The 19,913-nt window shown below is 47.8% G+C and overlaps 2 protein-coding genes across 2 annotated transcripts in view; one reads left to right on the top strand and one right to left on the bottom strand.

The window, feature by feature from the left end:
- DHX32 (DEAH-box helicase 32 (putative)) overlaps positions 1-3,262 on the top strand; it is a 54,329-nt gene extending 51,067 nt beyond the window's left edge. The window contains exons 10-12 of the mRNA XM_061403988.1: positions 612-799; positions 1,632-1,813; positions 2,751-3,262. Of these exons, the coding sequence (XP_061259972.1) occupies positions 612-799; positions 1,632-1,813; positions 2,751-2,919 (539 nt within the window). The 3' untranslated portion in view covers positions 2,920-3,262. The remainder of the gene's footprint in view (positions 1-611; positions 800-1,631; positions 1,814-2,750) is intronic.
- On the bottom strand, positions 3,049-19,755 carry BCCIP (BRCA2 and CDKN1A interacting protein). Its single transcript, XM_061404000.1, has 7 exons — positions 19,569-19,755; positions 12,229-12,303; positions 11,481-11,561; positions 7,675-7,764; positions 6,398-6,585; positions 4,815-4,989; positions 3,049-3,499 (listed from the first exon to the last, which is right to left on the bottom strand). Exons 1-7 carry the CDS (start codon positions 19,707-19,709, stop codon positions 3,329-3,331), a joined length of 921 nt encoding a protein of 306 aa, XP_061259984.1. The 5' UTR covers positions 19,710-19,755; the 3' UTR covers positions 3,049-3,328.
- Between the last annotated feature and the right edge of the window lie 158 nt (positions 19,756-19,913).

Here is a 19,913-nt window from a genome sequence, read left to right as displayed (position 1 = left end):
CCCGTGCCAGGCCTCGTGAGCTCCCAAGCCAAGGCACAACCGGGTCCAGCTTCCGTCATCCCAGATGGAGAAAAAGAGGACTTCACACTGCTGCAGGGGACTGACTTTCAATATATTATTAAGACTTGCAACTCGGGTAGGCGAGCTTAACTGTAACGTTAATTCCCAAGTCAGCCTAGTAGTGATCCTTTTCTTAAAATTAAGACGTGAGATATTTTCATGGAGCAGAGAGATGTATACTGTAAGCTTTTCCCTCCTAGCCTGATTAAATGTTGTGGCCACGTACATCCTGGCTGTACACACACTGGACAAAATGTTGATCTTTAAGACCGTCTTTCCTGTCCCTCGTGATCCACATTAAGGGTCAGTGCTAGGACTCTGCACTTTACACAGCTGGCGGGATCCTGGAGTCCCTGCAGCCGCTGCAGGTCCCACACTCTATCTGCACCTGGCAGAGCCACCAGAGGTCTCTGTCCTCGCCGCCTCCCGCCACCAGCTCACGGGACGACCTTTTTAGGAGAGGGGACGACACAGAGATAAGAGCGTGTCCAGCCTGGTCTCTCAGCTGTGACAGGTCACATCTCAGCAGCCTTTTGTTGCTTCCTTCCCAGACTGTGTGGAAAAGTGGTGTCACGATTACTTCCTCAACTGCTCAGCACTCAGGACGGCAGAGGTTATCCGAGCTGAACTCTTAGAAATCATCAAGCGGATCGAGCTTCCCTACACAGAACCTGCCTTTGGCTCAAAGGAGAACACTCTGAACATAAAGAAAGCTCTTCTGTCTGGTTATTTTATGCAGGTAAGAATGGGTAAGGCTGGCTGCGGCGTGGTCTTTACAGAAATCTCACATGTTCGGGACATCCTGTCAGAAGTCTCACTTAGGGGGATGATTTTATTGGTGTGAAAACCCTCATATGTTACTGAATGTTTAGTATTTAAAGACACGTCCCCTCAAGGGAGTGAAGAGCTAAGCTAGAAGGTCCGAACGGACAGGAGATCTTTCTCATCATAGAGGGAGCTCTTACAGCACCCTGGCTGAACGTCAGTTGCAGTTCCTCACGGCACCTGGCTGTTCCCACTTAACTGGTGATGTGGCGCCCGACAGGTAGACAGCATCCCGTCGGTTTCTTTCCTGAAGCAAAGGCAGCCTAAGGCAGCTGCTCTGAACTGTTAATAAAGCCTGTTACAGAAATGCATACATTCTTCACATCATAGTGAGAAACACTGGCATTTGAGCATGGATTTCCTCATCTGTATGGAAACAGATGTTACAGGGTTATGGTGAGGAATTAAATGAGCCAAACGTCAAGTGTAAAGCACTGGATGTCCATGTGCAGTCCACGATGTGGCAGGGAACAGCTTTATTTCTTGACCAGAACATTCACCTTTGCAGCTGTGCTGCTTTGGCATGCTGCCCTGAAACTGATGAAATTAGTCAACAACAACCTCATCGCTGGCTCTGAAGTTTTGGGCAAAACATGTATACGTCTTACTTTCTATATCTGAAAATGGAAAACATGTAGCCAATCTGTAGTTTATTCTCTATGAAGTAGTTTGGAATTTTTAAAACAATACTTTTGCCGTACCCATCTCCACATTCACACCTTTTTTCCTCTGAAACACTGCCTCAGATCGCTCGGGACGTGGACGGGGCGGGCAACTACCTGATGCTGACGCACAAGCAGGTCGCACAGCTGCACCCGCTGTCCTGCTACTCCGTCGCCAGGAAGATGCCCGAGTGGGTTCTCTTCCACAAATTCAGCATCGCTAACAACAACTACATCAGGACCGCCTCCGAGATCGCTCCTGAGCTGTGAGTGCAGTGGAGCAAAAGGGCTTTCTCTTAAATTCCTACTTGAAGCTCAGGTGGCAGGCGGGTTTCCTTACGTTTTCAGTATAAGCAGCTTATACTACTGCTAACCTAAGTTTGTGTGGAGCATAGCTCCTAAAGGCAGGTCTCTGTAGATGACTGAGAAAGGCCTGTGACTCAGGTTACAGCAGAGAGAGAATAAGTCTAGAAACACAGGGCAAAGCATGACTGAAGAGGCACAGAGAGAGCCTGGCCACCTCTCGACAGGTGAGCGCTGAGACGAGCAAGCGGGGAAGGGAAGGACGGAGGCGAGGCTGAGAGCAGGCAGGTACGAGAGGCGGAGGGCTTACAGACCACAGAGAGAGTTTGGAGTTGATCCTAAGTACGGTATAAGGCAGTCGGAGGGTTTTAAGCCAGAGTAACGTCTTCCGTCGGGAAGATCGCTGGCTGCACAGTGAACGCCTGTAGGGAGAGCGGTGAGGATGGACGGTCTCACAGCTGCCGCAGGTGCAAGCCCACTGGGAAGACGTCACTCACGCTCGGGCAGCTGATCTTTCCAGGCAGGAGCCAGAGCAACTACAGGTGTGTCCAGCTGCAGCAGCTGGAAAGTGTGCTGTTAGTAAGAGATGCAAACACACTCCCTCTCCCACACACCCAGAGTTCTCCCGAGCACCTGATCTGACCTGCTGCAGAGCTGTGAAGGCCTTGGGGGAAATACCAGTCTCCCCGGTGGTTAGAGTGACAGAACCCAGCTTCTCCTAGAAAGGCAGCTGTACTGGTCCTCCGAGAACCACAAAGTACTCATCCTACAAAGGCAGGCTGAGCCGCTGAGAAGTTCAGACTAATCAAGACTCTGGAGGCAGACTCTCCAGGCCTGGGAAGGGTCCAATCATGTTTGTTTGGTAATCTCTCCCCACTAATAATTTTTTGTTTTAAACAGATTTATGCAACTGGCACCACAATACTATTTCAGTAATCTGCCTCCCAGTGAAAGTAAGGATATTCTACAGCAGGTCATGGATCACCTATCCCCTATTTCAACATCGAAAAAGGAGCAGATGTGTGACAAGTGCCCTGAAACTACTGAACAGAGATGCAGTGTGCAGTGACGCTGCGGAGCGTCCACGACGCCTGATGTGCAATACCCGCCCCAAAGGCGGCGCGGCGGCCGGCCAGCAGGGCAGCGCAGACGAGGCGCCACAGCCCACATGGGGTCCTGAAAGGAAGAACGCTCTGTGTGTTATTTAAAAACTAAAAATAGAAGTTTTTATTGAGTTCTTTAAGTTACTACCCCATGTTTTTCTTCTTACTGGAAAAGTTTTAATCAACCGTTCTTAATTTGACCAAAATTTTAAAAAAGCAAAGATATTTTGTAAATGTGTCGCAGACTCGGGTGACAGAACCTTACTTTTTGTAGAAGACCTTCATCTGAATAAAGTCACGAGTTTTTCAGTAAGCCTCCACAAGTCTTCTGGTACCTGTGCAGAAGCCAGCCTACCACGGTCCGTGGGAGATGGGTTAGACAGACAGATGTTCTTTCAGTTTTTCCATGATTTCACTCATTTTGTCGCCTGGAATTAACATCACAGTTCGCAGGGGCTTCATCGGTACGTCATCAAAGGACCATCGGCCTCCCAGACACGTGTCGCTCTCCTCCTGCACTGAGTAGTTGAACTTCAGGATTGCCTTCTAAACCAAAGAACCATAAATTTAAAAGTCACACAAGCTGAAGGCAAAGCTCATTTAATCAATAACAAGAAGTACAATAGTGTGGCAAACGTAATAAAGCTGACAGTTAAAACGAAGCTCAAATGGGCCAGTCAGGCAGACGTTACAGAGCGCTCCCCAAGGCGGCTTCTAACCTGCGTGAGGAAGCAGACGCGTCCCACTTCTAAGAGGTGAACGAGCAGCTGAGTGATAGTACCCTGGCTTCCCTCGTGGCTCAGAGGGTAAAGAATCTGCCTGCAGTGTAGGCGACTTGGGTTCGATTCCTGGGTTGGGAAGATCCCCTGGAAAAGGGAATGGCAACCCACTCCAGAATTCTTGCCCGGAAAACCCCATGGACAGAGGAGTCTGGAGGGCTACACCATGGGGTCGCATAGAGTCGGACACAACTGAGTGACTCACTTTCACCTTCTTTCACCTTTATAATTCTGAAGTCATTCATATTCACAAGCCCATTTGATTCTCAATAATCTTGGGATACACAAGTGAAATTAAGACTCATAACATTTGACAGTTAATGAGAAGAACCGTGAGGCTAGTCTCAGCACTGTCCCAGCTGCTTCCTTGGCATAAAGCTTCATGCGAGGACAGTAAGTCTGTGTGACCAACCCATCTTAAAACACCCGCACATTTGTCCCTGACACGGTCCACCTCAAGTGCTGAGGTACACATTTTAAACAATTTTCACTTACTTACTTCCTGAAAAACAAGGACAGAGCTGAATCTATAGTGCTTTTGTCTTCAGTGGGTGCCTTTTAAAATAAGTCATATCATCCAATCCAGGAAAATGGGTCCTCCTCAGAGACTTAACATTTTTGAGAGGCAGGCAGCATGAGAAGTATGCGCTCTGGCATCTGTCGTCACGGGCACAAGCTTACAGGGAGAGTCCCGCCAGGGGCACGGCCTCTAGGTCCCAGGGCACAGGGCAGCGTGGGAGCCAGCAGCAGGGGCGCAGGGCCCACCCCGCCTTCCACACCCACCAGGCAGTGGCTCCACGGCCCCACCTGTGCACCAGGCTAACGCCCACGTCTCTGAGCGCTGGGAGAACGAAGACCTCATAGTAAGCACACTGTAAATGCCCAACCATCAGCGTGATTGGCTCGGTAATCACCTCCTCCCCGCTCGGTTATTGGCTCCGAGGCGCTGTAGGTACGGAGGTTTAAAAACAGAATGGCCACACTTGAACTTTGGCATAAAGTGAGAGAGCAAGAAATCCTGATTATTATTAAGAAAATCCTTATTTACATTTAAACAGAGAGATGGAACAGGACAGTCTTACCTCGTAGAAAAATTCTTCTTCTGCATTTGCAAACATTAACTCGTCTTTCTTTTGGTTGCTCCGTTTCTTTTTGGAATTGCTTTTTCCTGCTTCCACAAACGTCTTGCTGATCAGAAGGTAGAAGTAACACTTCCCACACGGCTTGTTAGCTCTGTGCGCCTCTGCTAGTTCTTTCCTACAAGGTACAAACACAGACACAAGGTTTGCCTGCTGGGTCAGACAAGATCCGTGGACAAACCAGCGCAGAGAAAACCACTGAGACCTCTTCAAGGAGTTCTGTGGTGACACAGGCTTAACAGACAGACGTTAGATCTGGACGCTTCTAAAGCAGCCAGAGGCACTTCAGTTGATTATGGCAGCGCCTTTTATGATAAATGGTATGGTGACTCACAGATTAATGCTCTGAGTTGTAGATACACAGCAACTTAACAGATGAGTCTCAAGTTCACACAACATCACTGCTCTGTTAAAAATACCTAAGAATCTGGATTTTCTAAAACATTTAACTGAAACACACAAGGGTACACGGCCATGACCGATGCCATCAGAGCAGGTGACCTCTACAGTCTCCATTCACTGGCACCTGGGACTTATTTCTGGCCTGCCAGAAATGGCCAGACAGATGCCCTGAACTACCACGTCAATGAGACAGCCATGAAACCTTAACTCTTTCCTTCCTTCCTTTAAATCATACATAACCCCATATGTCTGGCTGAACAAAAATGTTAAGAAACTCAAAACAACCCACATCGGCTTTCTTGCACAGGATCAGGAGAAAGTTGATCCTATGAAGTCAAACAAACCTGAGCTCCAGCGGATCAGAAAAAAGACAAGTCAGAACAAACAGGCAGGCTCCGCAAGTACAGTATGAGCAGCAGCTAAGGGGCGGGGGCAAGGGACAAAGAGCGAAACTAAAAAGCAATTGTATAAAGGAAAAATGGGAGACCAAAAGGCTTCAAACTTTAGTCACATTCGCACCAACTATTTCCAGGGAAATCACAAAGACGTACCCTACCTCTGAGAAACAATACTCTGTAAAGCCTGGGTGTCCATCTGTAATTTCATCCTCCTCTATGTCAAAGCACAGGCAATATCAATTCCTATCTCTCCGTACATTTAAAAGATTCTTGTAAACCTAAAGCTCCTGCATTAAAGCAAAACAATAACAAACCCTGAGAAGCCCGAGAGGCAGTATCAGGGCCATGGTTGCATTCGTCACAGAATATCCCAATGGAATTTAGGGTAAACAATAAGACAAAAATTTACTGTTCTGTTATTGTAATTATTTACATTTCATTCGTGTAACAGAAATCCTATCTATGAAGCAGGTGAAAAACTTCCGTCAAATGGGCATTAAAGTGTATATGAAACTCTTGTTTTTATACCATTTAAATATTTATGATTATTAAGACTATTGTCACAACAGTCCTAAGGAATTAAAACTATTAAAAAGCCTACTATTAGTAACGCATACATCTCAGGCACTCCCCACACACGTGCTTAAACCAATGTATTCCATTGGAGTCACATTTCTGAATCTACTTGGGGGAAAGCCTGTTGAAAGGCGTTCTCCAGTCTCTTACTGGAGCTGCTGGTGCATGGGCAGTGCGATCTGTGGGGGAACGTTAATGAATCTCTCGCTCAGCAGAAAGCCCACAGGCCTGGCGGTGTCGTTGAAAAGCCTGTCCAGCTGCTCAACCATGCTCTTCTCACAGTTCTTCTCACAGAGGCGCAGAATCAACTCCTTAATTTGCTCAGCACAAGGGGTACCCTAGAAAGCAGAGAGAAGGCTCACTCTTTACCACAGGCCATCACCCACAGGAGAAAACATAAAAGTGAGAGCTATTACTTTTTAGTATCTTATAGATAAGTGTGGTTTCCTGCCAAAGCCTTTAAAAAAAACCTTACAAATCTTTGGGTTTCCCTGACAGCTCAGTTGGCAAACAATCTGCCTGCAATGCAAGAGACCCCGGTACAATTCCTGGGTCGGGAAGATCCCCTGGAGAAGGGATAGGCTACCCACTCCAGTATTCTTGGGCTTCCCTTGTGGCTCAGCTGGTAAAGAATCTGCCTGCAATGTGAGAGACCTGGGTCTGATCCCTGGGTTGGGAAGATCCCCTGGAGAAGGGAAAGGCTACCCACTCCAGGATTCTGGCCTGGAGAATTCCACAGACTGTATAGTCCATGGGGTCGTAAAGAGACACAACTCAGACACAACTGAGCGACTTTCACTTTACAAGTCTTCAGTGTTGATTAATTTTCAAAAGTAACTACACCTGGTTATTTACTAGTCCATACTCAGTGGTCAGAGAAGGTCATACTCAGACATACTGGGATAGAAACTCTAGTCTGTCTCATAAGATGAAAGTATCTGAAAAGTTCACTTAAAAATCAAGATAAAGTGTAGCCTGCGTCTTATTCTAAGCAGGGTAAACCCCCTGGGTTTTTTTTTTGTTTGTTTTTTTTAACTAGAACCCATCAGTGAGTCAAAAATGAATGAAAATACAAATAAATGTGAGTGTCCTCAATTTCAGGAAGCAGTGAAGACTCAGAATCAAAACAGCTGTAGAGACAGCAAAAACAACTGTGTCCACACCGACATCAGAAAACTCATTCTTCAAAACTCGGAGGACAGTTCTCTATACCACAGGAAGTAAATGACTTTAACTGGATACAGATTATTTAAAGAGAAACAAAAATACCTTCATATTGAAAAAAGGATTACAGTAAGATTTCACAAGAGCACATCTAGTATCTTTGTCTGATATAAAACACACCTTCATCAAGGATTAAATAGAATTAACTTTGTAGGTTCTGGCCTAAGGAATAACCACTCTAATGGCCACCCAATGAAACCAACCTTTCTTTCAGTTAAATTTAAAAGACTTATGAAACCAAAAATCTCATCTTCATCCACTTCGTCATCGCTGTCTTCTGAAACATCCGTTTGCTGTTTCCAAAAAAAAAAAAAAATACTCATTTTACCTTTGGTTGAGAAGTGCAGAACAAAGTCCTGGAATCTGGGCGGCATTTATCTTTTCACATTTCAAATGAAAACTGTTTTCCTGTCATGCCTTAGCAAAGCCTCATAGACTAAACCTGTGCAGCCTTGTTCCCATCACTTCACCTCCCTGACTCTGTCCTCTTCTTACAGGCTGGGTGATCTCTTTCTGCTCTCAATACCTTTTTTGACTCTTAAGACGTTCTTCTCAGTGTACTGTAAGTCCAGAACAGATAAGCCCTCCTTAAGGAAACCATTTTCGTCTGTTTCCTAAGTGACGCTGGAGGCCACCCAGGCTTGTCTGTGCGTCCACAACACTGTCTCACCTAAAACCAATGCTTCAGAGCACTGGCCACTCGTGACCACAGGTGACGATGAACAATGCCTCAGTGCACGGGCAGGAGAGGAGAAGAGGGTGAGAGGGGAAACGAGAAACTGCAAAAGCAGCACAAGAGTGGAGTACATGATTCCTGAGCCACCCTACCCTTTCACATTTTGACCTCCTGCTTCGGCTCTACTCAATGCATCGGCCACACTTCGCTTCACCTGCTGCTTGTCCGCTCATCCAAGCTGTAAACTCCTCCCACAGCTTCCCCAGTCCCCAGCACAGAGTTTGGCACAGACTAAGTCCTCAGGGAAGATGTGCTGAATGAATTAAATGAGGCTGCTGCTCTTCCCCCTAAGGACAGCAGGGACCCAGGCTTGCCCTGAGTGTCCCTGAACTTCTTCTGCGGGAAGGGGTCCCAGCACCGCCGCTCAGCCAGGCACAGGAGCAGTTGGTGGTGCCAGGGCGCCTCCTGTGGCCAGGGCCTCAGCAGGAACAGAGAGCAGAGTGGAACTGCCTGCAGGGGCCAAGTCAAAGCAGACAGAGCTGCGGGGGGCCTGGCACCTGGGGAGGATGAGGGGACATGGCTCCTGGATCTGAGCTGACCATGCCACTAAGGGGACCTCAGGCAAGGGGGCGACCAGGCTCTACAACAAAACACAGCTACTGAACACAGAAGGGTAGGGTGGCTCAGGCAAGGCCGCTAAGGCCTAGGTCACCCAAACAAACGATGTGCCAAGGTGAGGGAAGCCTTCAGATCAGATCAGTCGCTCAGTCGTGTCCGACTCTTTGTGACCCCATGAATCGCAGCACGCCAGGCCTCCCTGTCCATCACCAACTCCCAGAGTTCACTGAGACTCATGTCCATCGAGTCAGTGATAGGCTCAACAAAATAAGAAGGTGCGAAGGAGAAAATGAGAAGGCGGCTCAGGAGAGACCACCAGTCCCGGTGAGAGGCCAAGGGCACGCCTGCTCTCGGAGGAGAGGGGAAAGCAGCAGAGGGAAACGTGCTGTGTCGACCCGCCCAGGCCCCCTGAGAGCAACAGCAGACGGTGGACCCCCAGCCACTGTGACGAAGCCTGCTAGTACCCCTAGGCCAAGGGCAGGGAGTGTGAAAAAGGCTCCCTCAGGGCGAAGCCCGCCAAATGCTTCCTCGAAAAGCAACAAGCGCTCTGGAACATGCTCAGCCCTCCTCGACAGCCCATCAGGCATCCAGGCAGCAGCACGGGGCCTGCTGGTCACCACAGCCCAGCCTCGTCCACCACCACCCGCCTCCCCGCAGGAGCCTCCCTGCCTGACCCGAGTCCAGCCTCCTCCCAGCCCACCCCTTACCTCTCCCGAACCTCTTGGGCCCCGAGTCTCCAGCTAAGCAAGCATGTGCGGTCTGCACAGCATTCCCCTTCCCTCCACGACCCTCGAAAATGCCTTCTCTCGAACAGTCCAAATCCCCCACTTCCACAGGGTGCAGGAAGTTCTGGCAGCCCCTGTGCTGGGAAGGAGAAGTCTGGTCCCTGGGACACCTCAGGTGTCACTGTGGGAGCCAAGAAAGCCATGACTGTACTTTAGATTTATTTGTGTAATTTCAATTAAAGGATGAATCCCCCAACCAGAGAATAAACTTTGTCAAAAATAAAAGTGACCGCTTCTCACTGGTGTCCCTCGGGTCTCAGGATACTTGTCAGCGAGAGCTCATGTCTACCTGCTGCCAGGGCAGGCGGCCTGCTTCTCCCCACCGAGCCCGCGAGAGGAAGCCTCCAGGGTGTCACTCCTTTCATTCTCCTGACTGCACACCAGAGGTTCTGCATGCTGGCTGCAGGTCTGCAAAGTGTCTGCTGTGCAAAGATACTAGTGACCCCATCAGTTTCAGGACGTCAGGAGAGTTGGGGGTAAAAGCCAGATGGAGGTGTTTGGTGTTCAGGAGGAGAGGAGGTGGAAATTGAATGCAGAATCTTTTTCAAGAATTTTGGCTTTGAAAACAAAGTGAGGCGGCCGACACTGATGACGTTAGAGTGGAGCCTTAGACTGGGGTGGAGCTGTTTTGCTTTTTTATAGTAAGCTAGACGACAGATGCAGGGGATATAAAAAAGACTTCATGCAGACGGCTACACGCACAGAGCCCACGCCGGTACCAGACCCGGCTGTACACACCTTACCCTGTGCACCCACCGCTCTGAAGGAACACCAGCACCACCCGCACGGACAGAGCGCCTCGTGGACGTACGTGAGGTCACCGGGCAGACTGCCGTCCACAGGTGGTCCCCATCCCTTGTCCGATCCCACATTCTCGTCTGACACTGACCTAGACACTCCTCCCAATGAGGGGGGTCTGTGTGCCCTCCCCTTGAACCTGCACGGACCTTCACATCTGCTCCTCAAGCAGATGCTGGAAACGACTCGGTACCACGGTGCTCTGCACTTCCACCTGGCTCTCTAGGGTAGGGAGGCCCACAGTCCCCGCTGGGCTCCCAGTGGAGTCAAGGGAGTGAGCCACTGTGCAAGAAAATCCTCCAGCCCCGCTGGAGCCTCTCCAGCTACTGCGACTGAAGCAAACAGGAGCCGGCCTCACGGAGCTCTGTTCCAAGTACAGCTCCATGAACCAAGCAGAACTGTTCTGTCCTCAGACACTAGGCTGCAGGGCAGCCTGTCAGGCCGCAGAGGTGACGGAGCCAGCGGAGGATGCAGCAGAGGCAGGACTCGGCCCGGCCTGCGCCTCCTCCTCCAAACACCACCCCTTGCTTTGCATGATGCCACTCAGAGCTTCCCCCCTTCCCGCTTCTGTCACTCCGGAGCCTCCTTGCAGGCTCTGCCACTCAGTTCACTCACTCAGCTACCGCTGGTGCAGCCAGAGTCCGTCCCTGCCCTCCCTGAGCAATCTCAACCCCTCTCGTGATGTCAGTGACCGTTTATCTGCTGAAAACACCCCACACTCCAGCTGCTGCCCCACTGCTCACTTGCACGTTATCACACGCAAATCAAACCAAGACGTACAAACCCACAGTCAGGTTCCCTTCCTGACCTGATCCTCCTCCACGCTTGGACTGTGGTTCTCCAGACAGCCCCCGCGGAATCCTCTTCGACTCCTTTCCCCTCTCCCAGACCCGGTCACTCACTAAGCCCGGTCGCATCTCACCTCCCCAGTCTCTTCTGAATCAGCCTCCGTGTCTCCCTACCACCCACTGCCACTACCTGGATCGCTGCATTTAATAACCCTGGATTGCCGAGATGGCCTGCTAGCCAGTAATACTTTCCAATCTGAGTTTCTGGCCTGTGTGATGTAAATCAAAAGGAACTTAGGATACAGAGCTAATTTAATCAGAATAAACACCACTGTCCTGCTCACCTTAATCACACTCCCGATATGGTTCTGTTGAATCAAGAGATTTGTGAGTTCTGCAGTGTTCACAGGGGCTTTTAGAAAAAGCTAAGAGAGAAAAAAATTATTTTAAAATCGAAGAATGGTTTCTAATAAAACTTCTCATTTCCATATGCAAATAAAAATAGTGAAATTTCAAATGAGTTGACCAGGAAGATGACCCAGAAAAGCAACCCAAAAGGAAAGAAAAAGCCGAAGAGAATCAAAGAACTCAAGGCACAGAGCTGTGAGAAGAGGCAGTCGGTGGTAATTCAGGAGGTGCTGGGAGGGTCAGGATAGGGAGAAGAGAGGGGAGGGGGGCATCAGGCCACAGACCCTGGAGGCTCTGACGGTAGAGAGCCAAGCCCTGTGCTGCTTGTGACACCAGATGGCGGAGCAGTGAAACGGGGATTACGCGAGAATTCCTCCAACCCCCAGAAGTTGAGAAATGAATGAGAGAAAAAGTGAGTAACAGCACAAGTAATAAAAAGAGGACAGGGAGGGCACTTGAGGACACAGAACACTTAGATGTGTTCATCAGAGGAAGAGGGCTAGGAGCAGAGGCTCAAATAGGGGAGCAAGCCCTGGAAAAGGAAAAGAGCGATCTTCCCTCCAGGCGAGGCAGGCAGGAATGGGAATTCTGAAAGAGTGAAACTCAAATCTGACAGAACTTATATTGAATGGCCTGGAGTTTCTTAGAAGAGCAGACTCACGTGCAAGGAATAAAAGACCATACCTGCTGTAGTAACTTCTTAATTCCATCATAATCGTTATCTGAGATAGAGTAAGCTTCAAATTCAATATTCACTTCCTGTAAATGACACACAAAGTAAGTCATCATACATAACTCACTAAGACAATTCAGCCATTATTTTCCATTTGCCCATTTTTCTTTTCCCTCCACCCATCTTTCCCCCCTCCCCCATTCTTTTTGGCTCTATCTCCATCTACAGAACATGCCAGCGAAAGGAGGAAAAGAAGAAAATGTTACCAAAAGAACTACAACTGTCTAGGCTTCAAAATAAAAAGCGAACATCGCCAAGACTGCCATCTGCACAGACAACAGAGCACCTTCACACCATCTCATCTGAAACCAAAGCTGGAGAACAGAGTGCTCAGAGTGACCTGGATTTAATGCAGAGAAAGTCTGTTCTGAGTAAAGCAAAGGAGACACTCTTACCTGACTGCAGTAAGTGTGAACAAAGAAAAAACACTCCAAAAGTCCCTGGCATTGCCTGGAGCTTGATTTAGCCCATGGATACAAGGCCAGGCTTCATTCACTGGGCAAATGTTTACTGAGTTCCACTCTGCACCAAGCACCGTGACAGGCACTCAGGATGAAAAGCAGACATGAAGGATCACACCCTCGTGGAGCTTACAGTTTAGGCGGGAACACAGACATTAAGGAAATGGGCTTCCTTGGTGGCTCAGACGGTAAAGCGTCTGTCTACAGTGCGGGAGACCCAGGTTTGATTCCTGGGTCGGGAAGGTCCCCTGGAGAAGGAAATGGCAGCCCACTCCAGTACCCTTGCCTGGAAAATCCCATGGACGGAGGAACCTGGTAGGCTACAGTCCATGGGGCCGCAAAGATTCGGACATGACTGAGCGACTTCATTAAGGAAATAGTCATGGAAATAAACAGAAGATCACACCTTTGTAGGCTACAAATAGGTGAATGGGGCTATAAGAGCTTAGGTAATAGGAGTCAGAAATTCAGGAAAGGCTTCCCTTAGAGAAGTGACACTTGAGCTGGGAACTAAGGACTAGCAAAGAGAGTTCCAGGCACAGGGAACAGCAGGCACGAAGGCCCTGAGGCAGGAAGAAACATGCTGAGTACAAGTAACCAGAAGGTCTGTGCAGCTAGGCAAACGGATCTCGCACCATGAAGCAGCAGACTCTAAGAAGCAACGCCACTGAAATATTCCATAAATAAATGAAAGGATTACTTCACTCCAAAACCAAAACCTCAAAGGCTTCTAAGTGCTAGATAAGATCAGCCTTTGAGGATCCTAAGTCATGCCTTATTAGTATTACTATTATTGCTGGAGGGTAAATTACCAGCAGTATCGCTGAATCAGAGGATTCACATATTTTAAGCTTTGATTTTGTCCAACTGCCCCCCACCAACCCCACCAACACTACACGCACGTGCCTGTTTCTCACACCCTCGTCAGTGGTGGTTACTACACGAATTTGCAGTCACTGGTAGTCTGATTACCCTTGTTAATGTAAGCACTGATTTCTACAACCCAAAGTTAGCTAAACAGCCAGTTAAAAGTGCTAAATAAAAAACGATGAGACCACGTTCAACGAAGGGGCCAAAGAGCAGAGCTGTTTTGTAGGGAAAGCTCTGTTCCATGGAGCTTTATAACATTATTGGCCAGAGATACATTAACACATCTTTTGTTACCTAAACATTGACTGAAGACGTTTCAATATTCACTTACATAAACTGCAAGCCACAGATGTTAGTTTCTGCAAAAATCCTCCAGTCAGTAACGAGTTATTATACACCCCCCCATAACCACAGTCCTCACCCTGCACCCACGCTTCCCCCACTCATGTTCATCTCCCCACCACTCTCTTCCTTATTCTGATCCTGCCATACCAGCTGTCTCTCAGTCCAATAACCATTAGAACTTTGGGTTTTCTTACAAATGAAACGAGAACCCACCAGAGCAGTCAGAGCAAGAAAGGGAGAATAGAGCTACATTTTTTTTTTTTTCTGGCCATGCCACGCAGCATGGAGATCTTAGTTCTGCAACCAGGGATCAAACTTAGGTCCCATGCAGTGGAAGGATGGAGTCTCAACTGAGACAGCGAGGAAAGTCCCCAGACCTATATTTTTTAAAGATCTCTCTGCTGTGGATGGAGGAGAGACTGGAGGTTACAAGAATGTAGCCAGTTAAAACGTACTACAGAAGTCCAGGCAAGAGACAGTGGAAGAGTGGCCTGTGATCAGCACAGAATCACTGATGAGAAATGTCTGGCTACTGATGGTAAAGCCAACAAGATTTTGAGGAAAAGGGAGGAATTAAATTTAACTTTCAGGTTTTGATCTTGAGCAGCTCGTGAATTTGGGAACCATTTATGAAAGCAGATAAGTTAGGGGGTGCCAGGTGAAAAAGAACCAGCAATGGCTTTCTTGACATAAGAGAAGCCATTCTGGCCTCATCCACTTTGTATTCTAAGCCTGGCCACAGTGCTTGCCCTCAAACAGGTCTCAGTGATTAATTATCTGAAGGATACAAAGGAACAGAGAAAAGGTAATTAAACAGTGCAGTGATAAAAGTCCCAGTTAATAATATTTGAGATCTGCAGGAACTAAGGTCCCCACAAAGTGGAGGATGGAATAAAGATGGTGACCCTTCCAACTTCAATTAACTAAAGCTGGGACTTGATCAGCCTTTGCCTCAATGTTATGCTTAATTCTCCTCTGCTTAAGCCCATTCATGAATATACATGTATCCTAACTTAAAAAAAAAAAAATGTTCTTTTCACCATAGGAGATTGAAATGCAAAAGTAGGAAGTCAAGAGATAATAACTAGCAGGTTTGGCTTCAGAGTACAAAATGAAGTAGAGCAAAGGCTAACATAGTTTTGTCAGGAGAACATGTTGGTCACAGTAAACACCCTCTTCCAACAACACAAGAGACAACTCCACACATGGACATCACCAGATGGTCAACACCTAAATCAGACTGATTATATTATTTGCAGCCAAAGATGGAGAAGCTCTATACAGTCAGCAAAAACAAAACTTGGAACTGACTGTGGCTCAGATGATGGGCTCTTTAGTGCAAAATTCAGGCTTAAATTGAAGAAAGAAAGGAAAAGCACTAGGCCATTCAGCTATGACTTAAATCAAATCCCTTATGATTATACAGTGGAGGTGACAAATAGATTCAAGGGATAAGAGCTGGTAGACAGAATGCCTGAAGAACTATTGATGGGGGTTCACAACACTGTACAGGAAGCAGCGACCAAAACCAACCCAAAGGAAAAGAAATGCAAGCAGGCAAAGTGGTTGTCTGAGGAGGCTTTATAAATAGCTGAGAAAAGAAGTGAAAGGAAATGGAGAAAAGGAGATATCCCAACTGAATGCAGAGTTTCAGAGACTAGCAAGGACAAATAAGAAAGCCTTCTTAAGGAAAACAATAGAATAGGAAAGATTAGAGATCTCATCAAGAAAACTGGAGATATCAAGGGAACGTTTCATGCAAGGACAGGCACGAAATAGGACAGAAAAGGTATGGACCTAACAAAGCAGAAGAGACTAAAAGGTGGCAAGAATACACAGAACTACACAAAAAAGGTCTTCACGACCCAGATAACCACAATGGTGTGCTCACTCACATAGAAACAGACGTCCTAGAATGTGAAGTCAAGTGGGACGTAGGTAGCATCACTACGAACAAAGCTAGTGGAGGTGATGGAATTACAATTGAGCTATTTCAAATCCTGAAAGACGATGCTGTGAAAGTGCTGCATTCAATACGTTAGCAAATTTGGAAAACTCAGCAGTGGCCACAGGACTGGTAAAGGTCAGTGTTCATTCCAATCGCAATGTCAAAGAATGTCCAAATTATCATACAATTGCGCTCATTTCACATGCCAGCAAGACTACACTCAAAATCCTTCAAGCTAGGCTTCAGCAGTTCATGAACTGAGAACTTCCAGATGTACAGGCTGGGTTTAGAAAAAGAAGAGGAACCAGAGATCAAATTGCCAACATTCGATGGCATAGACAAAGCAAGGGAATTCTCAAAAAACATCTACTTCCGCTTCACTGACTATGCTAAAGCCTTTGATTGTACGGATCACAACAAACTGTAGAAACTTTTTAAAGAAATACAAATACCAGACCACCTTACCTGTCTTCTGAGAAACCTGTATGCTGGTCAAGAAGCAACAGTTAGAACCAGACATGGAACAACAGGCTGGTTCAAAATTTGGGAAAGGGTTTGTCAAGGCTGTATACTGTCACCTTACTCATTAAACTTCTATGAAGAGTACAGCATGTGAAAGGCCAGGTTGAATGACTCACAAGCTGGAATCAAGACTGTCAGAATATCAACAACCTCACATATGCAGAAATGGCAGAAAGTGAAAAGAAACTGAAGAGCCTCTTGATGAGGGTGAAAGAGCAGAGTGAAAAAGCCAGCTTAAACTCAACATTAAAAAAAACTAAGATCATGACATCCAGTCCAATCACTTCTTGGCAAATAGAGGGGGAAAAAATGGAAACAGTGACAGATTTTTATTTTCTTGGGCCTCCAAATCACTGCGGACAGTAACCACAGCCACCAAATTGGAAGATGCTTGCTTCCTTAGAAGGAAACCTATGACAAACCTAGATAGCATATTAAAAAACAGAGACATCACTATGCTGTCAAAGGTCTGTATAGTCAAAGCTACCTATAATTTTTCCACCAGTTATGTATGGATGTGAGAGTTGAACCATAAAGAAGGCTGAGCACCGAAGAATTGATGCTTTTGAATTGTGGTATTGGAGAAGACTCTTGAGAGTCCCCTGGACTGCAGGTAGATCAAACCATTCAATCCTGAAGGAAATCAACTCTGAATATTCATTGAATAACTGATGATGAAGTTAAAGCTTCAATACTTTGGCCACCTGATGTGAAGAGCCAACTCACTGGAAAGACCCTGATGCAGGGGCAAGAGGGGAAGGGGGAGACTGAAATTGTTCGGCAGGAAGGATGAGGATGAAATTGTTAGGTAGAAGTTAGGCATGAGCAGCGGAAGGTGGCCCAGCCAAAAAGGATCCCCAGCCAAAAAGGATCCCGGTTGATTTCTAAACCCCATCCCAGAAGTGCCTAGAGGAGCTCACAGATAAGATACAAAATAACCAGAGACTTTTCCAACTCCTGATGGACCCTAGACACAGGATGGGGTGGATACAAACCAACCACAGTGGCTTCCTCAAAATAACCTTAGGCAGCTAGGAGCCTATTAAGGGTTCATAAATATTCTACACATAGATACATGTGATTACCACAGACTTAATTATGGAAAGAGATGCACAACAGAGCCTGTTGTCATGCAACTGTCAATTGGTCTTGAGTGTATGCCCATTTGCACCCCATTTCTTGATTGGTGGTGGGTTCAGGCCCTATTCTGCCCACTGCACAACCAAAGGGAGGAGATGGGAAGTAAAAAAAGAGGGAAACCAAAAGGGATCATTACGGTAACTCCACTGGGGTAGGCCTGCTCCCGTGTCTTGAGAGTGTCTATTTAATAAAAGATCTGTCTGCTTGAGCTGTAACTGAGCTGTAACTTTTCTGTTGTTTTAAACACTTTAGTCCATCATTCCAAACTTTTCTTGGCGATGAGACAAGAACTGAGAGAGAAAAATAAACCAAGCTGACAGGATGCTTGGGTAGCATCACTGAATCATGCTGCAGTCCATGGGGTCGCAGAGAGTTGCACATGACTTAGTGACTGAACAACGACAACTTAAAACCACCCCTGTTTTGCTGTTTGGAGAGATACGGCTTTGGGAAAGATCCTCGGTGATCTCCTTATTTGCTGCAAGAATAAATTGTTCCTTCGTCCAATCTTGGGCTTGGTTGTGTCTGTAGGCTCGACACCCACCAAGAAGGGACCCCAGTTTTTGGAAAACATTTACAGACACGGCAAAGTCTAGGAGCATAAATTACTACTTTGGCTTTGGACGTGTTACGTTTGGGGTACCTATTCGGCATTCTAGGGTCTTAAGGACCATTCAGTCTTAATTACTCATTCAACAAACATTCAGTTCAGTTGCTCAGTCGTGTCTGACTCTTTGAGATCCCATGGACTGCAGCATGCCAGGCTTCCCTGTCCATCACCAACTCCCAGAGCTCACTCAAACTCATGTCCATTGAGTCGGTGATGCCATCCAACCATCTCATCCTCTGTCGTCCCCTTCTCCTCCTGCCTTCAATCTTTCCCAGCATCAGGGTCTTTTCCAGTGAGTCAGTTCTTCACATCAGATAGCCAACATATAGGAGCTTCAGCATCAGTCCTTCCAATGAACACCCAGGACTGATCTTTAGGATGGACTGGTTGAATCTCCTTGCAGCCCAAGGAACTCTCAAGGGTCTTCTCCAGCACCACAGTTCAAAAGCATCAATTCATCCGCGCTCAGCTTTCTTTAGGTCCAACTCTCACATCCATACATGACTACTGGAAAAACCATAGCTTTTTAGACGAACCTTTGTTGGCAAAGTAATGTCTCTGAAACAAAGTGTTAGTCATTCAGCAGTGCCCAACTCTTTGCCATCCCATGGACTACAGCCCACCAGGCTCCTCTGTCCATGGAATTCCCCAGGCAAGAATACTGGAGTGGGTTGCCATTTCCTTCTCCAGGGGATCTTCCCGACCCAGGGACTGAACCCAGGTCGCCTGCACTGCAGGCAGATTCTCTACCGACTGAGCTTTGTTGGCAAAGTAACGTCTCTGCTTTTTAACGAACGACATTAAGTATCCCTAGCGCCAGGCTCTATAGTAGGACCCAGTTCTATGAGAACGTGTCACCAGGACTTGGTCTGAAGGGAAGATACATCGACTTAGATGAGACTTGAACAACGGAGGGAAATCACAGCAGGAGTAATAATACAGGCGGCGCGAACAGCTGAGGAGGAGGCGGGCCTCCGGGAAACGCGACTGGGCCGCCTTGAGGTAGGCGGGTACCGGGACCCCCGGCGCGGAGGCCGCGGGGAAGGCAGTGGATGGACTCGGGGCCTTGAGGACCCAGGAGAGTTTGTGGCTTCAGCCTGAGAACTAAACACAGTCACCGAGGAGGGTGGTGAGGCGATAGGAGGGCCCAGGGCCCCCCGCCGCCCCGGCCTGGGTAGGCCTTTTGAAAACACCTTTGTGGCTGCGATGTGTCAAAGACCGACGTAGTGCCTGTGTGAGGGCCTTTCCTCACCTCCAGGTTCTGTTTCAAGACCCTCAGGTAGCGGGAAGCCGCCACTTCAGGCAGCTCACCCATTCACACGGCTTTGGTTGTCAAAAAGTTTATGTTTTTTTCCCCCAGACAGAAGGTAAACCGGGGTCGCACGGGCGTCTCACCTCATTGACGACTTCGTCTTCTTCATCCTCTTCTTCGTCACTGTCGTCTTCGTCCTGCTCCTCCACTTCATCCTCCTCTTCCTCATCGCCCAGAGCCGGAGGCACGCGGCTCACAGCACGCCGCTTCGGCCGGGACGCCATGTTACCGGCGCCTCTGCGCCTGCGCAATCCCCGCGCGCCCGCCCTTCCGGATCCACCCATTCAAGCCGAGGTGGGGCGGGTAGGAGGGCACGAAGACCCTCGGCGCGGAGCCGGCGTCAACCCCACAGCCGTGAAGTCCGAAAGTCAAGTCCAACTTGGGGGGGTCCTATCTTGGCCTTTTCTTCCTCCTTCCATTGAGCGGCT

This window comes from Bos javanicus, chromosome 26 (assembly GCF_032452875.1).
Source record: "Bos javanicus breed banteng chromosome 26, ARS-OSU_banteng_1.0, whole genome shotgun sequence".
Lineage (NCBI taxonomy): Eukaryota > Metazoa > Chordata > Mammalia > Artiodactyla > Bovidae > Bos > Bos javanicus.
This window is presented reverse-complemented; position numbering and strand designations above follow the sequence as displayed.

Excerpts from the sequence above, each read along its gene's own strand:
- BCCIP (XM_061404000.1), bottom strand. The coding sequence starts at position 19,709 with ATGGCGTCCCGGCCGAAGCGGCGTGCTGTGAGCCGCGTGCCTCCGGCT. Across the intron at positions 11,562-12,228 it reads TTAAGAAGTTACTACAGCAG|CTTTTTCTAAAAGCCCCTGT; the intron begins GTATGGTCTTTT and ends TTTCTCTCTTAG. Across the intron at positions 3,500-4,814 it reads AAGAAGAATTTTTCTACGAG|AAGGCAATCCTGAAGTTCAA; the intron begins GTAAGACTGTCC and ends TCTTTGGTTTAG.